Genomic DNA, 16,742 nt, shown 5'->3' with positions numbered 1-16,742 from the left:
GTCCTGGAACTTGTTTTGTAGACCAGGCTGGACTGGAACTCACAGAGATCTGCCTGCCTCTGCCTCCCAACCAAGTGCTGATGTTAAAAGGCATGTGCCACCACCACCTGGCTCTGAGGGAGCTTTTAACAAATTGGAGGTTATTAAGGAGAGAGAGAGAGAGAGAGAGAGAGAGAGAGAGAGAGAGAGAGAGAGAAGGAGATGGGGGGGACTGCATGTGCACACTCCTGAGCTGCCCCTATGGTCACCTCCTACCTGAAGGCTTTTGGAACAACCTGATCTTTATACTATGTCCAAAGTCACAAGACTTCTGTTTCATTCACATTTTATTATGTCTTTCTATTTTTATGTGAATGTGTATCTGTAAGAGTGTATGCTATGGCCAGGCGGTGGTGGCACATGCCTTTAGTCTCAGCACTCGGGAGGCAGAGGCATGTGGATCTCTGTGAGTTCGAGACCAGCCTGGGTTCCAAGAGCTAGTTCCAGGACAGTCTCCAAAGCCACAGAGAAACCCTGTCTCGAAAAACCAAAAAATAAAAAAAGAGTGTGTGCTATGGAGTCCAGAATAGTGACCTGGATCTGGACTTAGAGATGGTTGTGAGTGACATGATTGGAGTGCCAGGAATGGAACTCTGGTGATTTGAATGAACAGCAAGGACTCTTAGCCACTCAGTCACTTCTCCAGCATCCATAGTCTTTCTTTATCTTCTAGATCAATAGCCTGTTATGTGGCCCCTATTGTTCCTGAACATTAAATAGAATTTCTTAGAAAGGAATTGTAATAGCCACGGAGTCAGGCAACTTCAGGGGTGAACTCACATATTAATATACCTTCAAAGTATCTTTTTGTTTTCAGAAAAAAGACTTCTTTGTTCAAGCTGAGCATGCAGAGAGGTATTCCTGTTCATCACACGATTCTCCACATGTGGACTCTGTGACCTCTAACTGAGCATGCTCAGGATGTGCTCTCTAACTGAATACTCTTAGGAGAGGGCCAGCCCTCATACGAATGTGTCTAGGCACCCTTTTTTCCAGGAAGGCCTTGCTTTTTTAGCTCTCTCCATTCTCTTGTCTGCTACAGATAATAATTCCTCCTCTGACTGACATTTTGATTATGTTCTTTTTGGCTTTGTACACATCAACATGGGAAACTATTGTGTCTGGTCACAGAATTTATACTGCTGTATGTTATACAGCAGTAAGCATGTGTAAGTTACCAATTTCTCATATCCTGCAGACCACTGAGCTATCTGAACTTTGGTCTCCCAATGCAATCTCTCTCTCTCTCTCTCTCTCTCTCTCTCTCTCTCTCTCTCTCTCTCTCGGTTTTTTGAGACAGGGTTTCTCTGTGTAGTTGGAGCCTATCCTAGCACTCGCTCTTGAGACCAGGCTGGCCTGAACTCAGAGATCCACCTGCCTCTGCCTCCCAAGTGCTGGGATTAAAGTTCTGTGCCACCAATGCCTGGCCCCAATGCAATTTCTAAGAGCCTGACTATGGTTTATTTACTTTTACAGCTTTGGAGTTTGAATTGATTGACGACAAGAACAAGTAAAAAGAAAACTAAAAAAAAAATTCCCTTGTTTTTATAACTATAATCTCAACTCAACTGCTGCTTTACCAAACACCACACACACACACACACACACACACACACACACACACACACACTAAATTGGTAAGAGAAAATAAGTACTTTAAAATTTGGTCAGAATTAGGGAGACAGACAGGGTTTCTCCATGTAGCCCTGGCTGTCATGGAACTTGCTCTGTAGACCAGGCTGGCTTTGAACTAAGAGATCTGCCTGCCTCTGCTTCCTGGGTGCTGGGGTTAAAAGTGTATACCACCACTACCTGGAAAAAATCTTAATTTTGTAAAGATCTGAGTCTCACTGTTATAATCTCATCTATTCATCTATCCCAAGAGATCTAGAGTAGTGTGCTTGGTTTATGTGAAAGTTCATGTAATATGCCTGTGCCTGAAAAGAATACCATGAGCCAAAAGTAAGTAGAAGCCAAAGTCAGAAAGCATGCTGCTAGTGTTAGGTAACAATTACTTTTTACAGGTGTTATACAAATGACTTTGTGTGTTGGAATTTTGAGGGGTAGGGGTTGAGATGGTATCACTCTGTAGCTGGACTGGAACTCACTATACAGCCCAGGCTGGCTTTGAACTTGTAGAGTCCTTTTGCCTGAGCTATACAAGGCTAAGGTTATAGGCATGCGCTACCACGTCTAGTTTTTATTGGTTTGTAAGATAAGAATGGGATGCCGGGAGTGGTGGCGCACGCCTTTAGTCCCAGCACTTGGGAGGCAGAGGCAGGTGGATCTCTGTGAGTTCGAGACCAGCCTGGTCTACAAGAGCTAGCTAGTTCAAAGCCACAGAGAAACCCCGTCTTGAAAAACAAACAAACAAACAAACAAAAAGAATGGGATGAATGAAATGGGAAAAAGTACTTAACACAAAAACCTAAGGGTCTTAGTTTGATCCCTAGAACCTATATAGTGCAAGGAGAGGACTGAATCCCACAGTTGTCCTCATGCCTCCCCACACTTGAGCTCTCTCTCTCTCTCTCTCTCTCTCTCTCTCTCTCTCTCTCTCTCTCTCTCTCTCACACACACACACACACACACATGCACACCGGTCAATCAGTCATTGAGCCAGTGATGGCTTGGTAGGTAAGGTGTTTGCTGTCAAACCTGAGGATCTGAGTTTGATCATCAGGCCTCTTAAAGTGGAAAGAAAGAATGCAAATTGTCCTCTGGCCTCTATACACAAACTGTGGCAAGAGAGGTGTGGTGTGTGCCCATCCTCCACCAATAAATAAAAAAAATAATGTCATTTAAAAATTAAAGATAGAAAAAAATTAAAGATAGGGCTGTTATTTGCAGAAGAAAAGATTTCAGGATGTGTCAATATGAAGCAAGTTGGAGTGTATTAAGAAAAATTTCAGGCTGGACAGTGGTGACAGTTCCTCCCTTGCTGCCAGGGTTTCAGCAGGCTTTTCTTAGCCCTAGCATATAAATTTCTAGAGAAATTGTAATTCTTTAGTATCCCTAGTATAGTTTTAGAAACCAGGAGATCACTGTGTCAGAAACAGCTCTGTCATGCTATCTAGACTTTTCTACAGTCCACATGTGGACAAGGATTAAGCATGGCCTGTTTGGCGTTTTGAGACAATAGCCTGTGCCTCCCTCAGGAGGCATACATCAGTGCCATTTCCAGGCGACTCAGGACTTCGTAGCTCTCCTTTGTGGTGCCAAGCTGTAGGCTACAATGCTTCTCCCTGAAATACTTTCTGTGCTGGTTCCTCAGCAGCAAAAGCAACAAATGATCTAAACTGTTTCCTGCCATACTGTGGGGCCTAGGAATAAAGCTGCTTGCAGATCCTGCCAACCTTAGCTGTCTGCAGAAGAAGCAGTCTGCACCCTCTGCACTCATGATGGATCAAATCATTGGAAATGTAGCAAAGCAATCTGAAAATCTGTGGTAGTGACACTGTGAACCCAAATCAGCAACAACTGCATTGCTGCTTAGGAATAGCCTGGCTGCTTGATGGTTAGTAACCTTATCTATAGGCGGTGGTACATCAGTCAAGAGGAATGCCTGTTGAGGCATTCCTCAAGAGGAAGAACAAAAAAGTCAAACATGCTACAGTCTTCCCACTGGGATGATACATTTTTTTTTAGTCTTAATTCACACACTCTTCATGTGTTTATAATGACTTTCAGGTTAACTAAGCACAATGGGTTCCTACTTAGATGAGTGCAAAACCAAAACAACCACAGCCAAGACACACACACACACACACAGTGGCGCTTGCCTTTAATTCCAGTACATGGGAGGCAGGGTAGGTGGATCTCTGTGAGCTTGAAACCAGCTTGGTTACATAGTAAATTGATTAATATGGAGGACAGGAATACTTCTGGGCATGTTTGGTTTGCCTAAATTCTTTCTTCTTTCCTGTTTTTGTTTATAGGGGAGAGCTCAAAGGCATTCCCCCACTACCACTAATTATGCAGTCAAGTTTGCTGCATTTAGGGAAATCACATGGGTCAGAACATTGGGAATGCAATTGATAAGCCCTGGGAAAACACCTTCATGATCATAGTACCACCCATTCCAGGTAAGTATATAAGTTCTGTCTTTTAAAAAAAATGTTTTTGATTTTGCTTCCATGTATGTCAGGCACCGTGTGTACTGAGTATTTTGCTCAATATACTTCATGTGCATGAAGTACCCATGGAGGCCAGAAGAGGGCATCAGATATCCTGGAACTGGAGTCACAAACAGCTATGAGCTAACATGTGGGTCCTGGGATTGAACCCTAGTCTTCTTAACTGTTAAGCCACCTTTAGTCCCAGTTTACATAAATTCTACATGAAAGAAAGAAGGAAGGAAAGAAGGAAGGAAGGGAGGAGCATTTTGAAGTTGTATCAATATTGTAGTTTTTCCCTAATAGGAGCCGGCCAGGATTAGCAGTGAACACAGGCACTGCTGTAAGGCTGGTGGCTCAGCGGTGAGACACTGTCACCAGCCTGAGCCCCAAATCTATCCATTTCTGTTTATTTCCAGATGCTGTTTGCTAGCAGTAGGTAAAAATGTTCTTTGCTGCAGCTTCAGGAGATGAACCAACAAACTCACATGGAGTTTATTGGGAAAGGGAGTGAAGAGAGAGGTAGGTGTTAACTGATCCGGAACAGAAATAGAAAGAGAAAGAACAGGCAGGAGGGTGCTTGCTTAAAAGGGAAAGGGAGTGGTTCAGAATGAGGCTCAGTAGTTGGGGCCCTTGAAACTGGAGTCATGGAACTGCTGTTGGCCCAGTTTGGCATGGCCCCAGCTCAGCATGATTTCTGCATGCAGAATCCTTATGCAGCCACTTAACACATGCATGACATAGCCATGCAACCTTTGACAGCCTTTGAGCTGTCAGCATAATGCCAGGATATCAACAAGGAACACTCAAGGAAGAAGGACATCCAGAGAAGAGGGATCCCGAGGATCAGAGAGGCCTGCCTGGAGACCAGGAAAGGTTCCCTAAGGAGAAGGCCCAGGCCCAGGAGAGGGCTGGCATGGAGTGCCGGACAGGTGCTGAGGAGAAACCACCAGGGCGGGAGAAGGAGAGGACCAGGGCCAGGTTGCCTAGGACCCAGGGAGAGGGGGAAGTCAGGATATCAACAAAAGCTCTTTACTGGTAACTACATGCTTTCAACTGTCTAGCACTAAGTTATGGAATATTCCCAAATGTGCAGGAGCGCTGATCTGACAGGTCCCATCTAGTCTGGAGGCTATTTTGACAGCTGGAAGATAACCTTGGGGGTCATTATCATTATAATCATGAAAACAACCCACTGGTTCCCTGAGAGATCTAACCAAATTAGGAAAAAAGTAAAGGTGGTAGGAACCCTGATCGCTGAAAATCTGTCTTCACAAGGAACTATGATATAGCTGGTATGGTGGCTGTAAGGCAGGAATGAGCATTCCACAACAATCTGGGCTATACAGTAAAACTGACTCAAAACAAAATTCTCAAAATTTCAATGACACCAGCACTTGGGTGGCAGAGGCAGGTGGATCTCTGTGAGTTCGAGGCCAGCCTGGTCTACAGAGGGAGTTCCAGGACAGCCTCCAAAGCCACAGAGAAACCCTGTCTCGAAAAAACAAGAAAAAAAAAATTCAATGACAGCATTCATACTACAATCCACATAACCCAGTCCTAGAAAAACCCAGGCTGGCACAGGCCTGTAATCCTAGCACTGGGCAAGGGGCTGAAACAGGAAGATCCCCACACATGAATTCTAGGAAAATATGGGGTAAAAAGTGAGAACCTGTCTTTACAAAGCACCCACCGTCTCGGGAATCTTTCTGGAATTAACACTGACATCAGTGAGAGTGGAAGAGAGGTGTCACTGTTGACTGAAGCCAGGGCAGCTTCTGAAAGGCTTCCATCCTGGGTCTAGTTTGTACACTTCTTTTATACTCTAAAAGCCCAAGCAGGTTTCTTAACAGCAATGACCCATTATTTCAGCTATTTCTCCAGGTCATTCTGTTTCAGGTAGCAAGTGATGTCATGTTTGACAAATAAGCAGTACAAAGAGTGCTTTAAGTACATCACTAAGTAGATTCACAAACCAGTATCTAACAATTGGTCTTTTCTACTTCACCAATACACAAAGATTCAGTCCTTAGGTCTGCCCTGGGAGAAGAGGATACACTCCAACTCTCTATTCATGACCATTAAATAAAATACACTGTCAGCCTCAGCAACTGTTTGGTTACTTGCCAGCACTATTACTGAGTAAGAAAAGAACCTGCAAATTCAGAAACAGAATCAAAGGAAGCTTTGTAGTCAGAAGACCCAGGCAGGAAAAATGTACAAATTCACTGACTAGCCAGGGCTACATAATGTCCATTTGAGAAGCAGAGGCTTTGTTTCTATTTGGCTTAAACGCCCACAGGTACAATCAGGTACAATTGAGATTACATCATGAGTGATTTTTCCAACAATTCCTAAAAAAAATAAAATTAAACTGTGAATTACACTATGGCAATAAATTTGAGGGCAGGAGAGATGGCTCAGCAGTTCAGAATACTTGCTATCTAGTTTCTACAGGCTCCAGTTTGTGTGCAGTGTGAAAATTATTTCGGGCAAAGGATAGTCCTTAGTTTTAAACAATGTTTCTTTTCTTTCTTTCTTTCTTTTTTTTTTTTTTTTTTTTTTTGGTTTTTTGAGGCAGGGTTTCTCTGTGGCTTTGGAGGCGGTCCTGGAACTAGCTCTTGTAGACCAGGCTGTTCTCGAACTCACAGAGATCCGCCTGCCTCTGCCTCCTGAGTGCTGGGATTAAAGGCGTGCGCCACCAACGCCTGGTTAATCTGGCTTTAAATTTTTTTTTTACTTAAATTTATTTTATGTGCATTGGTGCATTGGTCCCCTGGAAGTGGAGCTAGACAGTTGTGAGCTGCCATGAGGGTGCTGGAAATTGAACTTGGGTCCCCTGGAAGAGTAACCTGTTTAGCTTTTTTGAGACAGGGTCTTGCAATATATTTGATTCTGGCTTGGAATTCGTAATCCTTTTTGCCTCAGTTTCCCAAGCACTGGGATTACAGGCCTGCCACAGACACCCAGCCCAGGTGTTAGTTATTTAACCCATGCTTTACTTGAGATTTAGCTTATGACAAAGAGGAAAGGCAGCGCAGCGCGGATCTTATCTGGTTGAGGCCAGACAGCAGATTCGGGTAGCACTGGCGGTGGAACGGTGAGCATCCCGGGGCCCCGCCCAACCCGTGCGTAGGGGCGCCGTTCTCTGAGACCCTAAAGAAGCTCCGGAAGTGCGCGGCCACTGTCGCTGCGCGTGCGCAGCGTGGCTGTTCCGCCCCCAATCGGCAGCCAGCTTGCCTCCTCAGCGCGGGCCCAGCCCGATGTAGGCGGGTGGCTGGTCCAGAGGGCACTAGCCGAGGCGAAGCTCCTACTGTCCTGTCTGTCGCTTTGCAGGTGGGCACGGACAGCCGGCAGGCAGGTGCAAGGGCGTCGAGCCGTGGAAAGGCCGCGCCGCCAAGGGACTTGGCGGGTCCCGGGCTGGCTGCCTTAGCTTTTGGCCGAGGGCGCTGATGATGCTGCGACACCTGGGAGGAGGGATAGTGGAGGAGGCAGCGGTCGCGGCCAGACGGGCCACCCAGCAGCGGGAGGACCAGTGGGAGGGACAAGCCGCTGGAGGCGACGCGGCCTTGGGAGGCATGGATGTGAAGGACGATGGCCTTTAGGTTTTGCCTAGAGCTGACCCTCGCCGCCTATTTTGTGTCCTCTCACACCCACAACCCTGTGAGGCATACCGCTGTGAGACCCTGAGCCTTTTCCAGGCTGGCCCTCTAAGGCTGAGGCGGTGCTATGCACCCGCTCTTGGTGCATGGCTGGAACCGTGCTTGGGGGCAGTTCTCAGTTTGGATAGCAGGACGGGACAGGTCACACGCTGGCTCTCAAGGCTTCAATACACCCCAGAAGGCCACTTCAGAAGCAAGGTCTGTCGTCTTCCTCTGACCATCTTGTTCACTGCCCCAGCTGAATGGGGCTGAGTTTGTCTGTTTTCTCTCCCTGAGAGTAAGTTGGGAGGCCACAGGCCAGGGCTGCCTCCTGTCTACAACGGATTCCAAGTTGGTTCACGGTCCAGATGGCTGCCAAGTCCTGCTCCGGGCCTCCGGTGAGTTATTCTCTCTCCCTACTGCCCTGGTCACAAGCTGTCTCCTCTAGATCTGTGAGGTGAGCAGATTGTGAAGCTGGGAAGGACCAGGACATAGACTACAATCTCGTATAGGGATATGTTCAATTGGTCCTTGTCTGGTCCGCTGGTCTCAGCTCTGCTACCCCATCAGAAATCAAGAAGCCACACACCCTGGTGCACTCTCAGCATATTGTCATTCCAGGGCGAGATGCCTCTGACCTTCCAGGATGTGGCTGTGTACTTCTCCAGGGCGGAAGGGCAGCAGCTGGGCCCCCAGGAACGGGCGCTGTACCGGGATGTGATGTTGGAGAACTATGGGAACGTGGCCTCACTGGGTGAGAACTGCCCTGGAGTCCTGGCTCACAGTGGGGAGTCTCTAAGGGACTTTGGGACTCATTAGGCTCTTTGATTCCCAAAGAAAAGAGGATCCTGCTCTTGTCCCCAGGTGCCAGTCTACCTAGTTCTAGGGACTATGTTCCTTGTTGCCAATAACCTCACAGTGCCATCCCTTTCCACACCTTAGGCATTTGAATTCTCTTGCCCCTTGGCCTCTCCTGACCAGTGTCCCCATGCAGGCAGAATGTTCCCTGTCTGGCGTGGAGGACCCAGCAGGCAGGGTCCTGCTCCATTCCCCCCCAGGTTGCAGCAGCTCACCCAGGGTCCTCACCCTTAACAGGATTTCCAGTCCCTAAGCCAGAGCTGATCTCCCAGCTGGAACAAGAGGAGGAGCTGTGGGTCCTGGATCTTCTGGGGGCTGAAGAACCAGAAGTCTTAAGACATTGCCAGACAGGTGAGCATAAGTCAGAGGCTGGTCTCAGGAATGGCCTCCCATTCCTGCCTTTGTAGCTGGAGTGAGGGCTAGAAGTGGAGGCAAATACAGTGAGGGTATACAGTCCAGCCCTCTAAGGGAAGACATGGCTCAGGATGCTCATGCTTGAAAACTTTTCCTTTGCTGGTCCATTTGCTTTGTCTTAAAACAAAAACAAGAACAAAACCAACATTGTAGGTTTCTGGTCATAATATGCTTTGTTCTTTTATATATCTTCATTAACTTTTTTGTAGAATATGCTTTCTCTTTTCTTACTAGCTACAGGGTCTATAACTTGCTCCTTTCTCCTTCATGTCTTCCTCTTCAACCCTCAATTTTGGTCAACAAAACTTTCTTCTCTTTTTCTTTCTGAGACTAGGTCTTTTGTGTTGCTCAAGCACGTTTTAAACACCTGGGATCAAGTCATCGGTCCTGGAGCCTTGGCCTCCATAGTAGCTGGGACTAAAAGTACATACCACCACACTTGGATCATTAATATTTCTTATAATGTCTTCCATCCCACCCTCCTTTCCCTTTGCCTCAGCCTGCTCATGTAGCCAAGGCTGGCCTTGAACTCCATGTGTAGATGAGGATGTCTTTGAACTCCTCATCTTCCTGCCTCTGCCTCTCAAGTGCTAGGACTATAGGCGTGTGAAGCCACACCTGGCCTTTGAATATTTTCTTCATTTTAGCTTTATCAGCTCTCAGTATTTTGACTCTCGGATACTCCTGAGGCTCTTCTGTTTTCTTCTCTTTTCTCCTTGTTCCTCTCTGTCCTGATACACATGTACATCAGAGTATATAGTACTTCATCAGTCATGTCCTCATACTTGCTGTTCTTTTTTTTTTTTTTTTTGTAAAGTTAAGTATATCAATGTTTGCCCTTTATTAGTGATTGGCCCCTTTACCAAGAATGAATGCATCATCATTTCTGAGTGATTTTCTCCAAATTTTTACACATTTGAAATTGGCTACATGAAGCCTTTCTTTTCTAAAATTGGGAGCTTAGATCACTGATTTGTATAGCACAAATAATAAAAACCCAGAGGTAGATATTCGGGTTCAAGCTGAGGATCAGAGAAGCAATGAGGCCTGCCTCTAGCTACCTTTACCTCAGGCTGAAAGAGCTGTCCTGTCCTCAGCATGGCTGGAGAATAAATCTCTGAGACTCAATACTGATACCGCTCCTATCTTATATACCTTTCAAGAGCTGGGATTAAAGGCATGGGATCCCAAGTGCTGAGATCTCCTTTGTGTGAGCTGTTTCTCTTTTAGACTGATTCACTCTAATGTAACTCTGAGTGGCCTTGAACTCACAGAGATCCATCTGCCTTTGTCTCCTGAGTCCTGGGATTAAAGGTGCCACTGCCTAGCTTCTGTAGCTAACAAGTGTGACTGGTGGAATTAAAGGTGTACATCACTATTGCCTGGTTCTATGGCTGTGGCTAGCTTTGCATTTTGATCTCCAGTTGCTTTATTGGGTCATAAACAATATATCACCACAGATTTGTAATTTTTCTTTTTAAAGATGTCTACAGCAAGGCTTTATGAAAATACAGGCTTAAATATAGTTCACATTTTTACAGATACTACTGTTGTTTAAGTAGTATGCCTATGTTATGGTGTGCATACTTTAGTTCAGGTGACTGCAGAGGTCAGAGGCATCAGAGCTCCAGGTGTTACAGGCATTGTAAGCTGCCCAGTGAGGATACTGGGTACCAAATCAGGTCCTCTGGAAATCAGTGAGTGCTCTTGACCACCAATACATCTCTTTAGCCTGTCCTGTGTGTGTGTGTGTGTGTGTGTGTGTGTATGTGTGTACGTGTGTACGTGTGTATGTGCAGCACACTGGACTTATGCATGCTAGGCAAGTGCCCTACCAATGAGCTGATCCCTTTTTGTGTCTTTTATTTTGAGACAGCATCTTAGTTGCTCGTGCTGGCTTTGAACTCGATTTATACTCTACGCTTGGCTTTAAGTTTGTGAACCCTACTCAACCCTAGGTAGCCAGGGCTATAGGGCGGTGCCATCAGGTTCCGGTGCATTTCATGAATTTCCATAGGCTTTATTAGCATTTAGTTCAAAATATCTGCTTTTTTTTTTTTTTTTTTTTAACAACTCTTTGGCCCAATCTATATTTGTATGTGTGTGAATTGCTGTTTTTCTAATTATCTCAGTGTGGTTAATTTATTATATAATTCCAGTATGGTCAAGGACCATAACTCTTTATGTTTTGTTTTTTGTTTTGGTTTAGTTTGGTTTTGGTTTTTGAGACAGGGTTTCTCTGTGTAGCTTTGGAGCCTATCCTGGAACTCTTTCTGGAGACCAGGCTGGCCTCGAACTCACAGAGGTCTGCCTGCCTCTGCCTCCCAAGTGCTGGGATTAAAGACATGCACCACCACTGCCCAGCTATGGTTTCATTCTTATATTGGCTAGATGGCTTATGACTTCCAGGCCTCTTGATGAGCATACCATGTGTGTATTAGTAACTTTTCTGTTGCTGTGATTGAATACCTTGGCTTGGAGGGGATAGAGTCCATGGTGGAGGGAGAGTCATAGCAGAAGCGATGTGAGGCCAACCTGGCAGTCAGAACACAGAGTGGTCACATTTCATCTGCAGATGGAGGTGGTGGAAAGACACGGATGGGGACAGGAAGCCCTGCAGCAAGGCTCCATCTGCTAAACGTTCCGTAACCTCCAAATGCCCAAAGAGTACCGCCAACTAGGGACCAAGTGTTCAGATATATGGGTCCATGGGAGACATTCTAATGGAAACCACAGCATCCATGTAAAAAAAGAAGGGTGTTCTGTAGTTACAGGACTGTACAAATGTCACTTAAGTTGATGAGACTAATGTGTGCTTCAGATCTACCTATGTTGTCCCTATTTTTTTTGTTGTTTGTTTGTTTGTTAACGAAGTTTGTTTGCTTGTTTAACTATTCGCCCGGCTTCTTTCAGTTACTAAGAATATCCAAGGATGTGAAGTTGTCTTTCCATGGATTTATTCAGCATCTGCTAGCTCTATTTTGAAGCTGTGTTACTGACTTGTTCTCATTTATGAGACACATTTTAGGGATGTTAACTTAGCAACTCCAGTCTTGTTGCTGTTTGTCTTAGCATGGAGTATCTTTCCCATCTATTTAATTTCAGCTGTGCTTATTTAAAGTATCTGTCTTCTAGATAGTACACAGTTGGGTCCCATTTTCTATCCATTTTTGTCTTTTCATTTCTGTGTTCAGTCTAGTAACTCTCATTCTTGTTTCATCCCTTTGTCTCTCCTCTTCTGCTTTAGTGTTGGGGGCAGAACCTAGAGATTTTTTGTTTGTTTGTTTGTTTGTTTGGTTTTTTTGAGACAGGGTTTCTCTGTGTAGCTTTGGAGCCTATCCTGGCACTCGTTGTGGAGACCAGGCTGGCCTCGAACTCACAGAGATCCGCCTGCCTCTGCCTCCCAAGTGCTGGGATTAAAGGTGTGCGCCACCAACACCCGGCGAACCTAGAGATTTTTGCATGCTAGGCAAAAATCTACCACTGAGCTGCACCCCTAGCCATAAATCGGTATTTTGTAGATAATAACTTTGTTATTTTCTTGGGTTTTTGTGTTGTTTGTTTTTTATTTTGATTTGAGACAGAGTCTCTCTATGTAGCCCTAACTGTCCTGGAACTCACTTTGTGGACCAGACTGGCCTTGAACTCAGAGATCCGCCTGTGTCTGCCTCCCAAAAGCACCACCACACCTGACTTCTCATGTTCATTTTTGGCACAGGGTCTCATGCAGCCCAGGAGGACTTCAGACTTACTATGCTTGTGAATCTGTCTTTAACTTTTTTTTTTAAGATTTATTTATTTATTTATTTTTCTTAAATTTTTTTTTGTTTTTTATTATTTGGTTGGTTGGTTTGTTTTTATTTTTCTTTTTTTTAAGATTTTATTTTTATTTATTATGTATACAGTCTTCTGCCTGCATGCCAGCAGAGGGTACCAGATCTCATTCAAGGTGATTGTGAGCCACCGTGTGGTTGTCGGGAATTGAACTCAGGACCTCTAGGAAGAGCAGTCAGTGCTCTTAACCGCTGAGCCATCTCTCCAGCCCTGATTTATTTTATTTATTAAGTATGCAGTGTTCTGTCTGCATGTGTCCCTGCAGGCCAGAAGAGGGCACCAGATCTTATTTCAGATGGTTGTGAGCTACCATATGATTGCTGGGAATTGAACTCGGGAAATCTGGAAGAGCAATCAGTGCTCTTAACCTCTGAGTCATCTCTACAGCCCTGTCCTTAACTTCTTGATCCTTCTGCCTTCTGAGTTCTGGGATTAACCATCATGCCTATGTGTTTTGTACTTATTTCCTTTCTAAACATTTTTATTTCTTTTTTCCTCTTTCTTGTCTTTTATGACAGCCTGCCACTCTTTATTTTAGCTCTATATATAGTGTGTGTGCGTGTGTGTGTGTGTGTGTGTGTGTGTGTGTGTGTGTGTACACACACACACGCACACACAACTATAAGTTTCACCATACAGTATTATAATTTTTTTTCTTTTTGGTTTTTCAAGACAGGGTTTCTCTGTGTAATGGCCCTGGCTGTCTGGAACTCACTGAGATCTGCCTGCCTCTGCCTCCCACATGCTGGGATTAAAGGTGGGCATCACCACTGCCTGGCCCATATTATAATTTTTTCCCAGTATTAGAATTTTAAACAGCAGGTGGTCCATGATTGACAATGAGGACAATGAGGTTAAGTCTTATTTATTTATTTATTATGTATGCAACATTCTGCTTCCATATATATCTGCACACCAGAAGAGGGCACCAGATCTCATAACGGATGGTTGTGAACCACCATGTGGTTGCTGGGAATTGAACTCAGGACCTCTGAAAGAGCAGACAGTGCTCTTAACCTTTGAGCCATCTCTCCAGCCCAAGTCTTGTTTTAAATCTTTTTTTTTTTTTAAAGATTTTATTTATTTATTATGTATACAATTATCTGCATGCATGCACACCAGAAGAGGGCACCAGATCTCATAACAGATGGTTTTTGAGCCACCATGTGGTTGCTGGGACTTGAACTCAGGACCTCTGGAAGAGCAGTCAGTGCTCTTAACCTCTGAGCCATCTCTCCAGCCCTGAGGTTATGTCTTAATGGAGACAATCATACATTGAAATGAATTTTTTTTTTTTTTTTTTTTTTTTTTTTTTTTTGGTTTTTCAAGACAGGGTTTCTCTGTGGCTTTGGAGGCTGTCCTGGAACTAGCTCTTGTAGACCAGGCTGGTCTCGAACTCACAGAGATCCGCCTGCCTCTGCCTCCTGAGTGCTGGGATTAGAGGCATTCAACACCACCACCCGACTTGAAATGTGTTTCTTATTGCAACTTTCCTGACATTCTATCTTAACCACATAGCACACTCGAGTTTAGTTATTTATTTTTGTTACCTTAAGGTTGACTGGGAGCTGTGACATGCTGCCACTGCCTGGGATTAGAAGAGATGGTCAAACTGCATATTGATAATCGAGAAATATCAAAATTCAAATATGAAATAGGTGTCTGTTGAATACATATCACTTTTGCACCTTTGTAAAGTTAAAAAAAAAATCAAATGTGGCAGTGCACACCTATGGATCCCAGTCCACAGAAGGCAGAGGCAGGAAGACTATTAAGTTCAGACCCTGTTTCAAAGCAGACAGAAAAGTTGAAAATTTCTCAAGCCAAATCATGGTAAATTGCTGTAGTTGGGCCCTGAAATGTTTTCCAAAGACCTGTGTTGAAAGTTGACCTAGGCCAGGCGTTGGTGGCGCACGCCTTTAATCCCAGCACTCGGGAGGCAGATGCAGGCAGATCTCTGTGAGTTAGAGGCCAGCCTGGTCTCCAGAGCAAGTGCCAGGACAGCTTCCAAAGCCACACAGAGAAACCCTGTCTCAAAAAACCAAGAAAGTTGACCTAGAGCAGCACCAGAGATAATGGTGGGAACTTTAGGAACTGGGGTCTAAGAAAGGTCAGTGGGGGCATACTATTGAAGGAAACTTTGAGACTCGGGCTCAAAGCAGCAGGGCCAAGTGACTGGACAGAAATCTCTAAAGCTGAATAAAAAATAAACCTCTCCTCCTCTTAATTATCTCAGGTATTTTGTCATAGTAACAGAAAGCTGATTAACACAGTTGGAAATCATCTATATATAGTTTATATAAAAAAGAGAAAAATGAGCTGAAGATGTGAATCAGTTGTTACAGGGCTTGCCCAGCATGAGCAAGATCCTGGGTTTGATCCCTAGTAGGGAATAAAACTAGACATGGTATTGTACACCTGTAATTCTAGCACTGGAAAAGTAAAAGTAAAAGGATCAGAAACTTAAGGTTAACCTCAGCTATATAAGTGAGTTTGAGGCCAGCTTGGGCTACATGAGACCCTGTCTCAAAAAGCTCAACCACACTGAAAATTCAACAAGCTTGGCTCTCACGAGAACTGAGGTTAAAACCAGCTGTGTAAATTAGGTGTAACATGAATAAATAAAAGACCCAGAGACTGATATTGGGGTTCAGACTTCAAGCTGAATATCAGACAAACAAAGCAGCTGGCCACTAGCTTCTTCCTCTACCTCAGGCTGAATGGGCTGATCCTGTCTCCATGAGCTCTTAACAAGCCTCAGACTATTTTTATCTCTACTCAGCCTGACTGGAGACTGAATATCTCTATCTTCAGTGTTGCTGGATAACAAATGCCTCCTACTGACTCCTTGCTCCTGTCTTTAATACCCCTCTAGTGCTGGGATTAAAGGTGTGAGATATAATTCTCTTTTATACTGATTCAATCTTGTGTAGATCTAGGTGGTCTTGGACTCACAGAAATCCATCTACCTCCTAATCCTAAATAGTAGGATTAAAGGTGTATACCACCACCTCCTAGCTTCTGGCTGCTGGGATTAAAGGTGTATTCCTGGCTTCTATAGCTTGTGGCTGACTTTGCTTTCTGAATCCTCAGGCAAGCTTTAATAAATCATAAATAACATATCACTACAAGTAAGGAATATCACCTATAACTGACAATTTTCTGGAAGCTCGTGGGAAGGAATGTGAATTGAAAACTCCCTGGTGGGCCAGCAAGAGTCCTCAGTGAGTAAAGGCACTTGCCACTAAGCCTGACAACCCAAGTTTAACCACGGAAATCCACTTAAATGGTGGGAGGAGAGAACCAGCTCCCAGAAGTTGTCTGACCTCCATAGTACACTGATATACCCGAACACATATACCCGAACACACACACAATCAATACAAACTTTGTTGTTTGTTTTTTATTTTTTGAGACAGTTTCTCTGTGTAACAGTCCCGGCTGTCCTGGAACTCACTTTGTAAACTAGGCTGGCCTTGAACTCACATAGATCCACTTGCCTTTGTCTCCCAAATGCTGGGATTAAAGGCCTGAGCCACCACTGCCTGGCAAATACAAACATTTAAGGAGGAAAAAAAATCCCACCAAAAAACAACCCGAGGAGACACTGGAGAAGAGGGGTCATTTTTCTAAGTTTCACCTCCAGGAGCTTTACCTCAAAGTAAAAGACAGTAAAGAAAAGGGAAGGAAACCACTTTTGCAGTATGCTAGAGTATCCTGACCTAGCACAGCTGTCATTCAAGGAAACAATTTTCCCATTGCCTAACTGATCTAAGGAAGGAGAATGCTAGTACGTGTGGAGCTATCTGAAGCTTCGGCTCACAGAAAGTGAGATCTACCT

At 44.6% G+C, this 16,742-nt stretch overlaps 1 protein-coding gene and 1 non-coding gene across 4 annotated transcripts in view; one reads left to right on the top strand and one right to left on the bottom strand.

The window, feature by feature from the left end:
• Znf251 (zinc finger protein 251) overlaps window positions 1-16,742 on the top strand; it is a 32,768-nt gene that overhangs the window by 1,203 nt on the left and 14,823 nt on the right. The window contains exons 2-6 of one of the 3 annotated variants that reach the window (XM_035440729.1): window positions 3,978-4,124; window positions 4,574-4,676; window positions 8,093-8,193; window positions 8,417-8,549; window positions 8,891-9,004. In XM_035440729.1, coding sequence (XP_035296620.1) covers window positions 8,164-8,193; window positions 8,417-8,549; window positions 8,891-9,004 — 277 coding nt within the window. In that variant the 5' untranslated portion in view covers window positions 3,978-4,124; window positions 4,574-4,676; window positions 8,093-8,163. Of the gene's footprint in view, window positions 1-3,977; window positions 4,125-4,573; window positions 4,677-7,357; window positions 8,194-8,307; window positions 8,550-8,890; window positions 9,005-16,742 lie in introns of those variants that run through there. The other 2 variants (XM_035440730.1, XM_027404212.2) reach the window with 2 other exon arrangements.
• Window positions 3,975-4,132, bottom strand: LOC113831538. The gene has a single exon (XR_003483098.1). It is a non-coding gene; the product is annotated as a U1 spliceosomal RNA (small nuclear RNA).

This window comes from Cricetulus griseus, chromosome 2 (genome assembly GCF_003668045.3).
Source record: "Cricetulus griseus strain 17A/GY chromosome 2, alternate assembly CriGri-PICRH-1.0, whole genome shotgun sequence".
Taxonomy (NCBI): domain Eukaryota; kingdom Metazoa; phylum Chordata; class Mammalia; order Rodentia; family Cricetidae; genus Cricetulus; species Cricetulus griseus.
The sequence above is the reverse complement of the archived record's forward strand: the minus strand, read 5'-3'. Positions and strand labels throughout refer to the sequence as shown.